This window comes from Miniopterus natalensis, chromosome 2 (assembly GCF_054644295.1).
Source record: "Miniopterus natalensis isolate mMinNat1 chromosome 2, mMinNat1.hap1, whole genome shotgun sequence".
NCBI lineage: Eukaryota > Metazoa > Chordata > Mammalia > Chiroptera > Miniopteridae > Miniopterus > Miniopterus natalensis.
Window position 1 is genome coordinate 165,314,872 of NC_142082.1, and position 12,587 is coordinate 165,327,458.

The 12,587-nt window shown below is 38.0% G+C and overlaps 1 protein-coding gene across 1 annotated transcript; it reads left to right on the plus strand.

The window, feature by feature from the left end:
* Positions 1-11,570: 11,570 nt before the first annotated feature.
* Positions 11,571-12,587, plus strand: LOC148093903 (taste receptor type 2 member 19-like). The gene has a single exon (XM_087813951.1). It carries the CDS (start codon positions 11,670-11,672, stop codon positions 12,585-12,587), a length of 918 nt encoding a protein of 305 aa, XP_087670077.1. The 5' UTR covers positions 11,571-11,669.

Sequence of the window (12,587 nt, forward strand, 5' to 3'; positions counted from 1 at the left end):
GTCGAGCCTGGGACGGAGGTATGTGTTCTTGAGTGGAATTGAACCCAGGACCCTTCAGCCCATAGGCCAGCTCTCTAACCACTGAGCAAAACCAGCCAGGGCAGAAAGTCATTTCTTAGAGCTTTTAAATTCAGAAGATGTTTTGTAATTTGAAAACTGATATCAATTTATTTAGTTGACACATACACCTTGTTTGGGTCTCTGAATTGCCAGTCATCTTCTCCAACTTGCTACCTAAAAATTCCTTTTAAACTTAGAGAAAAAGATTCACATTTTCCCTATCTTAAATATGTGCTCCATATAAGAATGGTATAAAACTGTGGTACATAAGTCAATGACCATTCTGCACACATAAAAATTGATATCTCTGATGTCCATGAAATAACTCTAAAATAGTCTTCAAGCTCTGTTTCTATTAAAATCTTGTGGATACTGATGAAATAGAAATTTTGTTGAAAGAAATTTGTTAGCAAGTTCTATTATAAGAAAGAAATGTATAACCTTGTTTAATAGCTGAATTGACGTTTAAGTTAAATCTTAGCATTATGAAATTTTAACACTATATCTTAAGATAAAACTTTCTACATCTGATTGATTCATTTGTTTTTAATCCTCTGGATGTCCGAGTAGAATGTAAGCATTATAATGCGGGATGATGTTTACCCTCTTTCCTGCTGACTCCTCAGGACACCCCATGGCATAGTGGGTCAAAATGATATTCTAAAGACTAAATAAATGGATGCATAGACTACATTAGGTCTGGAAAACCAATGAAAACAAACGCATCACAAAATCTGCAGGCGGCATAGGTTTCCTGGTTCTGCTTTTTTGCCATTCAAATGCCTGTCACAAATCTGCACACGCTCGGTTCCAGTTACTGCCTTAGAGTGGGAAACCCAACAGCCGTCACACACAGGCTCCCAAATGTAAAGCTCAATACGAAACTCCAAAACTCAAACATAACCTAAATTCCATGTTGCTTTTTAATCAGTGCTGGTGTGTCTGGGGAGCCTTCTCTATGCAGTTGTCCAGGGAACCAGGCTGACCACCAGTCTGCCATCTTAACATGTGGCTTCCAAGATTGCTTGGAATCATCGCCATTCCAGACAGCAGAGAGAAGAAAGACGGATGGAGGAGCATGTGTGGGAGATATTTTGGGGACGTGTCTGTAAATGGTGCACGTAATTTTCACTCAGGAAACATTGATCTGATTCAGTCACATTGCCACACCATCTGTAAGGGAGGCTGAAAAATATAGTCATTCTATAGCCCAGAAAGAAGATTAAAACATTTCACTTAGGAGGTGGAAGTTGGAGGGCACTTGGCAGCATTTCAACTGAATAGCCAGTAAGATTATAGGAGTCCCTCCAGAATGATTTACAGGCTAGTTTTACCAAACATTCAAAAAAGAATTAACACCTATTCTATTCAAACTATTCCAGAAAATTCAAGAGGAGGGAAAACTCCCAAATTCTTTTTATGAGGCCAGCATCACCCTAATCCCAAAACCAGATATAGATACTACAAAGAAAGAAAATTGCAGGCCAATATCCCTGATGAACATAGATGCTAAAATCCTGACTAAAATACTAGCAAACCGGATCCAGCAATACATTAAAAAGATCATACATCATGACCAAGTGGGATTTATTCCGGGGATGCAAGGCTGGTACAACATCTGCAAATCAATAACTGTGATACATCACATAAACAAAATGAAGGACAAAAATCATATGATCATATCAATAGATGCAGAAAAAGCATTCGACAAAATCCAGCACCCATTTCTGATAAAAACTCTCAGCAAAGTGGGAATAGAGGGATCTTACCTCAACATAATAAAGGCCATATATGACAGACCTACAGCCGACATCATACTCAATGGGCAAAAACTAAAACCATTTCCATTAAAAACCGGAACAAGACAGGGATGTCCACTTTCACTACTCTTATTCAACATAATACTGGAAGTCCTTGCCATAGCCATCAGACAGGAAGAAAACATAAAAGGTATCCAAATTGGAAAGGAGGAAGTAAAACTGTCATTATTTGCAGATGACATGATACTGTACATAGAAAACCCTAAAGACTCCATCAAAGTACTACTAGACTTGATAAACAAATTTGGCAAGGTATCTGGATACAAAATCAACATCCGGAAATCAATGGCATTCTCATACACCAACAATGAACTTTCAGGGAGAGAAACTAAAAAAGCAATACCATTTACCATTGCAACTAAAAAAATAAGATACCTAGGAATAAACTTAACCAAGGATTGAAAAGACCTGTACTCAGAAAACTATGTGACACTAAAAAAAGAAATAGAGGAAGATTTAAACAAGTGGAAGAAGATACCATGCTCATGGATTGGAAGAATTAATATCATTAAAATGTCCGTACTACCCAAAGCAATTTATAAATTAAATGCAATTCCTATGAAAATACCAACAGCATGTTTCACAGACCTAGAACAAACATTTCGAAAATTTATATGGAACCAAAAAAGACCCTGAATAGCTGCATCCATCTTGAGAAAAAAGAACGGAGTGGGAGGATCACATTACCAGACTTCAAACTGTACTACAAAGCCACTGTAATCAAAACGGCCTGGTATTCGTACAACAACAGGCTTATAGATCAATGCAACAGTACAGAGACCCCAGAAACAGACCCACGCCGTTACGGTCAGTTAATATTTGACAAAGGAGGCAAGAGTATCCAGTGGAGTAAGGACAGTCTCTTCAATAAGTGGTGCTGGGAAAATTGGACAGATACATGCAAAAGAATGAAACTAGACCACCAACTTTCACCATACACAAAAATAAACTCAAAATGGATAAAAGACTTAAATGTAAGTCACGAAACCATAAAAATCCTGGAAGAAAACATAGGCAGTAAAGTCACAGACATCCCACGTAGTGGACTTTTCACTGATACATCTCCTAGGGCAAGAGAAACAAAGGAAAAAATAAACATATGGAACTACATCAAACTAAAAAGCTTCTTCACAGCAAAAGAAAACAGCCTCAAAATACAACGGAACCCCACCGGTCTGGGAAAACATATTTGCCAAGGATGCATCTGATAAGGGGCTAATCTCCAAAGTGTACAAAGAACTCATAGCATTCAGCAAGAGGAAGACAAACAACCCAATTAAGAAATGGGCAAAGGACTTAAATAGACACTTCTCCAAAGAGGACATACGGATGGCCCAGAGACACATGAGAAAATGCTCAACGTCCCTAATCATCAGAGAGATGCAAATTAAAACCACAATGAGGTGTCACTTCACACCTGCCAGAATGGCTGCCATCAATAAATCAACAAACGACATGTGCTGGCGAGGGTGTGGAGACAGGGGAGCCCTAGTGCACTGCTGGTGGGAATGCAGACTGGTGCAGCCACTACGGAAAACAGTATGGAGGTTCCTCAAAAAATTAGAAATGGAGCTACCGTTTGACCCAGTGATTCCACTCCTAGGAATGTATCTTAAGAATCCTGAAACATTCATCAGAAAGGATACATGCACCCCGATGTTCATAGCAGCACAGTTTACAATAGTTAAGATCTGGAAACAGCCCAAGTGCCCATCAGTAGATGAGTGGATAAAAAAGCTGTGGGACATTTACACCATGGAATACTACGCAGATGGAAAGAAGAAGAATTTTGTACCCTTTGGGACAGTATGGATGGGCCTACAAAAAATTATGCTAAGTGAAAAAAGCCAGGCAGCGAAAGACAAATATCACATGATCTCTCTTATACGTGGAATCTAACGAACTTAATAAACTGATGAACAGAATACATTCAATGACATGGAAGCATAGATGAGACTGATGAATGTCAGAGGGATGGAGGAGGGCGGGTGGGTGCAGGGCGACAGAGTAACCAAAGAATTTATGTGCATATATGCACAGCCCAATGACATGGACAATGGTGGGGAGAGGGACTGGGGAGGGGGAGGGAAAGGGGTGGAACAGGTCATTGGGGAGAAAAAGGGACATCTGTACTATTCTAAACAATAATAAAATTAAAAAAAAATTTATAAAAAATAAAAAAATAAAAATAAATAAAAGAGGAGTCCCTCTGTTTAGGAGGACGCCATGCTTGTTCATGTCACTGATAATTTGACATGCCCTTACATCAGTCTTGAATTTGTTTCTGTATTTCTTCATAAGTGCTAAATAATTCAAGTTCCCACTAAATATCCTGTCTGTCTTCATAAAACCGCAGTCAATTCTGCATTACAGCATTTGTAGCTGCCTTGTATATAGTACCAGTATACTTGGCTTGTAACTTCTAATTAGCTTCTATAATGTTTCTTAGTGATTATTTCTAGTTATTTGTTCTAGGACTTGTGTGTGGTGTTTGAACTAGAAATATTTGCAATAAATGTTTATGTAAATTAAATTGCATCAACAAAAATACTTGATACGTAGCAGGATCTTACTGATAAGTAACAAATAATGACTAAGTTATATAAAGATTTTTTCCTAACAATTTCTATGCAAAATTTACAATATTTGCAGTTACATGTATGGTTCAGGGAGATAAAAATACAAATTGGTGGAAAATTATCTCTCTCATATTTGCATGCTTACATAGTTTACTTCACCAGTTCAGCCAGAGGCACAAATGGAAATTTGCAGCTGGTGGCAAGAAAAGTGGACAACATTTGCATTTATTCTGGAAATTATATAGTAGCTGACTGGGCAATATGGTATGTATTCAGGAAATGCTATATGTCTTAACAGAACTGTTCGATTTAGCACTGGATTACAAGACAAAAAGAATGCACGATTCTTGTGTGAAAGTCTCTGGAACTATATCACAAAGCAGAGTTTTGGTTGTACTTTCTGGAATTATGATGAAAATATTTACAGAAAGCATCATAAGTGGATGTCCATCTGCAACTGTTTCACTCTAAAGCTTTCCGTGAAGCACAACATTAGAAACGTTCTGGTGCAGATGTCAACTGGAATCAAGGTCTTTCTGGTAGTGGCAACAGGAGAAGTCATCTTAGGAATGCTAGGAAATGGGTTCATTGGACTGGTGAACTGCATGGAATGGGTCAAGACTGGGAAGGTTTCCTCAGCTGACTTCATTCTCACCAGCTTGGCTATGGCCAGAATCATTCAACTGTGGGTAATACTGTTGGATGCATTTATAAAGGGGCTATATCCACATCTCTATGCTACTGGTAAACTAGCAGAAGTGGTTTCCATTCTTTGGGCATTAACTAATCACCCAACTACCTGGTTTGCCACCTGCCTGAGCATTTTCTACTTCCTTAAGATAGCCAATTTCTCCCACTCCTTTTTCATGTGGCTGAAGTGGAGAGTCAACAAAGTGGTTCTTGTGCTTTTCCTGGGGTCTTTCTTCTCACTGCCTGTTAACCTTTTAATGCAGGACACTCTTAGTGACTTTGGATGAATACCTCTGTTAAAAGAAATATGACTTTGCCGTTGGATATAAATACAATTTTCTATCTTAAAAGTCTTCTCCTTACTTTGCCCTATGTGATCCCCTTTTTCCTGTCTCTGATCTCTTTGCTCCTTTAATTTCTGTCCTTGGTGAGACACACCAAGAATTTGCAGCTCAGCCTGACAGGCTCCAGGGACTCGAGCACAGAGGCTCATAGAAGGGCCATGAAAATGGTGACCATCTTCCTCTTCCTCTTCATCACTTACACTGTTACTATTCTAACAGCAAGTTGGATCTTTACTAAGGAACAGACATATCAGGGCATGTTGCTTTTCATTATGATTACAGCTGCCTTTCCTTCACTGTTTTATTATAATTTTGGGAAACAGCAAGCTAAGACAGATTGCCTTGAGGCTACTGAGAAAAGCAAAACCTTTAACTTCATAGACAGAATTTGAAATAAAGTTTTGTATTCTATGGGAAAATACCTTTAAAAAACCCCATCAGCATTTCTTTCATCAAGTCCTTTCAGGTGTTGTTAAACAGCACTCAAATTTCCCTACAACATGCCATTAAGTAATTATATTTTCTCAAAGTGATAAATGCATAAACAATATACAATGCAATATGAATACATGTATATAAAAGTATTGTCACAGAAATGGAGAAAGTAACACATTTTTTTCTAACTAAAGATAAATTTGAAATTACAATAGAAAAAGAATTGTAAAATGTTAAGTGTAATAATAACTTATACAAATATAAAATATATAATATTAACATATTAGTATGATGTTTCTATTATAGGAAAAAAATCTGATGTGATTGGAATTTTTGTGCTATGTTTCCTGGACTATGAATTGGTAAAACAACTTTGTGCAAGAGTATGGCATGTTTTTAAGATGAATGCATATCTTAAAACCCATTCATTGTACTCCTATTTTTTATACTAGAGAAATTTTGGCACATGCATAACAGAATATATATGAAAAATGTTCATGTTACTACCGTTCTTAAAGCTGAAATTGAGAAGTCCTATAAATGCCCATCAGTTATAAAATTGACAAATAAATCACGGCATATGGACAGAACACAAACATGAAAATGAACCAATTAGATCTATAAATTTCTTAGTTCCTTGGTAAAGAAAGAAAAACATAGACATAGAAAGTTAAATTTGTTAAAGCAAAATACATATTTAGTGTAGTGTTTGGGTATGTTTATGTATATGTAGTGCCACTTTGACTGTTGTAATGAAATGATCCTGGTTAATCACAGTAGCTGGGCATGTAAATAAGCAGACAAGAGAATTTTGCTTGTTAATGATGCTATTAAAGTATGAAAGAAAGTTTATATACTGCATTTTTATATAGAGGTTATGTACATGTGCATATGAACATGGATTCAAAGCAAAGTACTATTTGTTTGAGCTCATTTGCCTTAAATTTTAGAATGTAATAAAAAATAGTAAATAAATTATCAGAAATACTTTGTGTTTTTAAAAAATATATCTTTATTAATTTGAGAGAGAGGAAGGCGAGAGGGAGAAAAGGATAGAAACATCAATAATGAGAGAGTCATTGATCGGCTGCCTTCTGCACACCCCCTGCTGGGGATCGAGCCCACAACCTGGGCATGTGTCCTGAGCAGGAATCCAACTGTGATCTCTTGGGTCCTAGGTCGATGCTCAACTACTGAGCCACACCCGTCTGGGCAAAATACTTTGTTTTTAAGTTACTCTTGATGAAGTTTTAGGTGAAGCTGTTCTTTCAAGCTAGCCCTGATGCAGACAATGATGTATCCTAAGGCCATGGAAAGGATCAGTAGTGTTCTTTCATTATAGTGAGCTTGCCTCTAAGAAAACTGGATGAAGTCACTACTATCAGTTAGGAATCTCCTATTTAGCTGCCATCATCACTGTCATCATCATCAACATTATCATCATCATTTATTTCTTTTTGTGACTTATACTTCAAGTGTTTACACACATAAATCAGAAAACATGTAAATAATTTCTTAAAGATCATTGTATGTTACTAAATAAATAGGAAAGTTCAAATCAAGCAGAACACCTTTAGAAATGGAGTGTTCTTTTATTCTAAGTGTATGAATTAAGCAAATTATTTAAGGATGATCTTAAAATCACAGAATTAAGCTACAGAGCCCCCTTTCTAATATCAGAAGTATATTAAATGTATAAGGAGTACTGAAACAAATAAGTCATGGAATAGGGTGGTGTCCCTGTGACTGATGTACTTATATTTTAATTATTTGAATATATTTTGAGAACAAGTTCTGCTCCTTAACTTTCCTTGTAATGAGAGCCTGTGGTAATAGACAGGCTGCCATCCAAGAAAATCTCATCTGGTGACATCCATTACCAGTTTCTTTCAACTTAGTGGAGTCTGACTAGTCCATGACTTATCTATTCTGTGGCCAAAGTTTGGGAAAAGAATTGAGTTGATACATTTTCTTGTTGACACTAATAAAAATGAAAATGTTTTCTTTAAGACTTTGGTATTACGTATTTTATTTAGTTTCCTCATAGAAGACGATTTATAGAAAAAGAAGAAAAGATTGTTTCCAGTATGAATGATAAGGCATAGTAATACTAAGATATCACCTAAGAGATTGTTGTTCAATTTCCCACTGGTAGTCATGATCAGTTACCCCAGCCAGCACATTATCTCCCTTCTTTGCCTGTTGATGTAGAGGCCTAAGGAATCCAAAGTGGCTGGATGGCTGTCTTCAATTCCAGTTTGATAAAATCATTACTATGTCTCCTGGTAGAAGTGTTCCTCCTTTTGCACAATGACCTCCAGGCCAGCAGAATATAAAGGTCCTGGGAAGAGGAAACAGAAATTTTGCTGTTGGGCTACTAGTGGTGATAGTGGGCGGTGACAACTGCACTTCTCCCCCTTGATTCCTGCACTTGTGAATCCTGGTTACTGGAGAAATAGCACCATTTATTGCCTGCAGATTTCAAGCATGTCACCTTCTGGAGAACCTTGCCCCAGCCCTGCAAGATATTGCCACCTAACTGGCACTGGAATGGAGTCTTCAAAAGGCCATTTACCATTCTGTCAAGCCAGCTCCTTCAGGATGGTGGGGAATATGGTAAGATGAGTGAGTTCCATGAGCAGTGGCCCATTGTCTCACTTCTCTTGCTATAAAATTGGTTTCTCGATCAAAAGCAATGTTTTATACAGTACCTTGATGGTGGATAAGGCATTATGTAAGCTTGAGCATGGTAGTTTTGGCAAAAGCACTACATTCAGGGAAGGCAAATCCATATCCAGAGTACTCATCTATTTCAGTAAGACCAAAACATCTCTTTCATGATGAAAGTAGTCCAGAGTAATCAACCAGCCTCCAAGTCACTGAGTGATCACCCCCGAGAATGGTGCCATATTTGGGACTCAGTGTTGGTGTCTGCTACTGGCAGATTGTGCATTTAGCAGTGGCCTCTTTGTTCCTGCCACTCTGGTCATGTTGTACATGAGCCCATTGGGTGATGCCAGGGGTGGCTGGGAAAGACTGTCACCCATAGAACAGGTCATCTTTTCTACTTGTTTATTAAAATTATTCTGTGTTGAAGGTACCCTTTGGTGAACATCCACATTGGACACAATTATCTTCACAATTTTTGGCCATTCAGAGAACTCTGTCCACATACTTCTTTCTCAAATTGTGTTGTCACCAATTTTATAATCATGTTCCTTCCAAGGTGCTTACCATCTAGAAAACGATTGGCCACATTCCATGAGTCAGTGTGTAAGTACACCTCCACCATTTTGTCCATCTGAGCAAATTGAACAACCAGGTACAATGGTCAGAATTCTGTTCACGAGGAGGATTTCCCTTCATCCCTGACGTTTAAGATGTCTCAGAAAGGCGCTGCTGTGCTGTAGCTGTCGACTTTGAGATGGTCCCTCAAGTTGTGCAAAACCATTGTAAACCCGGCCTGAATCTGCTCTTCCTGTGTCATTTTATGTAGAGTATTTCCCATGAAGCCAGAGATGCTGCTGGAAGGGAAAAGCCTTGTACCAGGAGTGGGGACCATGGGTATTTAAGTCACTTCTTCATGTAACTTCTAGTGCCATCAGGGTCTACTTGGGCCTGATCTTGTATATTCCATTTCTATTTAATGATTTCTCATGGGCACCTTTATGGCTCAGTTGGTCAGATAACACTTGGGTTATAATGGGCACCTCAGATCACATGGTAACTTGGTGGTCCACTGTAAAGACTTTTGCCTCTCCTAAGGCCCAGTAGCAGGCTAAGGGCTGTTTCTCTAGCTCTTAGAGGTTGGCAAGGCTTTGCTCCAATATCCTAAGGACCTGCATTGTGATTTACCCATAGAGGCCTGCCGATGGTTCCACAGAGCATCCCTCTCTGAGACTATAAAATCTATTTTATTAATATTATCCAGGGGGAGACAGTACTTAACACTCACACAATAATAGGTGAATGTTCTTTTAATTTTATACAGACATAGAGAGAAATTTTTGTTTGATTGTAAAACTTCAGCTTCAGAAAAGGATAAATATAAATGACAAAAATTCACTCTTAAGGACATAAAACATTTTAATTAAATAACTGATATTTAAATATTATGTAGACACAAACAAGATATTTTATCAAATCTTTAACATGAGAGAGATGTTTGATATCTCTTATTACTGAGCTGGAAAAGCTGAATGAAATAAAAGATGGATTTGAACCTAGATGACCTCACTGAGACTTAGTTTTCCATTTTGAAATCTCTGAGACAATAATTCCTTCTTTCCATGAGGGGTATGTGTATGTGTGTACATGTGCTTGTGTGCCTAGGACTTTGTAAATAATAAAATTTTACTTCAATGTTTGTTATCAGCAACCAGCCCTTAATGAGCATTGGCCTTCCTGGGGTACTCAAGAAAACCTTGATGCCTTAATAGGCAAAGGTTGGATTCTTTCTACATAAATCTAACATTATAAACAAAAGTCCCAAAAGGGGATACATGGTGATGGAAGGAGACCTGAAGTTTGGTGGTAAGCACACAATACTATACAAAGATGATGCACTAATGAAATAAAAACTTGAAATCTGTAATGACAGGAAAAAGGCCTCTCTTTTTCTTTGCTGTAGCCTCTCATCATTTGTGAGAAGCACCTGGTAATTGAACCCCAAGATATTGGCTTCTCTTCAAGCTGTGGGACAGTATGAGCTATTCTCAAGGTTACATGCTTGCCTCTTCCTCCTCCCTGCTGTTTTCACAAGCCAGGACAATTTGCATCAAGGAATCTCTAGTTAGTAGAAAGTTCCCTACCTGCCCTCCCCTTCAAACAAGTCTCTTTTGAATGCTTCATAACTTTTCTCTAAGCATGTTTTACAGGCTTGGGAAAAATACTGATAAGACACCTCCCTAGGACATCTGCTGGATTATCTCCTAGAAAGCAAACAAACTGTAACTTTTCAAGATATCCCCTGGTATCTGCTCAACTTAGAGGCAACAGTCCCTTCTTTCCTTGTCCCCTAGCAACAACATCTGCTTAAAAGAGCAAGCTGCCATTTGTTTCTTGCCCTTGTATTGATTAGCAGTGCACTGGCCCTTTCCACCATTGGAAAGTAAAATAAAATTTCTTTCTGCATTTCTATTTTATTTGTGAATTCTTTCACAGCCCGTGTCACTGGCCAAACCCTAAGAAAACCTATACAATTTTATTAACCAATGTCACTCCAATAAATTCAATGAATAATTTAAAAAACCCATAGTGATGATGATCCTATCTATGGCCAAGCTTCATTGAATCATTTAGCACTGACTGTATAGTCAATGTTTTGGGTTTTATAATTTTTCTAGTGACAAAGTTGCTGAACACAAATTATGGAGAGGTTAAACAAAGAAAATTGCAAATCAATGAAAGAGAATATGTCTGTATTTGCATAGTGGCAAATGAGAATTCAGCTTTTGCAACAACATCAGTAATAAAATATTCCAGCCTACAGCAAGGGCATGCAATATTTGAATAAGAGTTAATTTGAGCTGTTTGGGGAATAACAATGTTTTTCATAAAGAAAGCATTGCACTCTTCCATTAGCATACCCTGGTACTTTCCTGCTTGACATTGCTCAGAGGTCTTAAAAGAAACAAGAATTTATGCACATTCAACATCAGCTGCAAATAGAACTTAAGGTCAGAATATCAGAGGAATCATGACCAAGTGGTAGTAGACTTGCCCCCTTTTTTTTTCTAGAAATGGTAAGTTTATTTCTGAGCATTCTTTCCATCCTTATAACAGCAGAATTTGTTCTAGGATATTTTGTCAATGGCTTCATAGCACTGGTGAACTGCACTGACTGGTTCAAGAAACAAAAGATCTCCTGTGCTGATCGAATTCTCATTGCTCTGGCTGTCTCCAGAATTGTTTTGCTCTGGGTAATAGCATTCAAGTGGTATGCATCTGTGTTTAATACAGCTTTCTATAGTTCAGAAGTAAGAACTATTGTTTATAATGTCTGGGTAGTAAGCAACCATTTTAGCCTCTGGTTTGCTACTAGCATCAGCATACTTTATTTGCTTAAGATAGCCAATTTCTCCAGCCTTTTATTTCTTCACATGAAATGGAAAGCTAAGAGAGTGGTTATCATGATACTATGGGGGAGTTTAGTCTTCTTGCTTTGTCACCTTGCAATGTTCAACATCGGTGAAAAAATGCAGATGAATGAATATGAAGGAAACATCACTTGGAAGACCAACTTGAGGGACACTGTGCACCTTTCAAGTATAACTGTGCTCGTGCTTGTACACTTCATACCCTTCACTATATCCCTGATAGCTGTTCTGCTGTTAATCTCTTCCCTGTGGAAACATCTCAAGAAGATGCATCTCAGTGGCAGAGGTTTCCAAGATCCCAGCACCAAGGTCCACATAAGAGCCATGCAAACTGTGATCTCATTTCTCTTGCTATTGGCCACTTACTTCCTGGCTCAAGTCACCTTAATCTGGAATTCTAATACTGTGAGGCACAATTCAGTTTACTTGCTTTGCAAGGGTCTTGCAATCCTGTATCCTTCCGGCCACTCATTTATCCTGATTTGGGGGAACAAGAAGCTGAAACAGGCCTTTCTGTCATTTCTGTGGCAGCTGAGGTGCTGGCTGAAAGAAAGGAAATGA

Excerpts from the sequence above, each read along its gene's own strand:
- LOC148093903 (XM_087813951.1), top strand. The coding sequence starts at position 11,670 with ATGGTAAGTTTATTTCTGAGCATTCTTTCCATCCTTATAACAGCAGAA.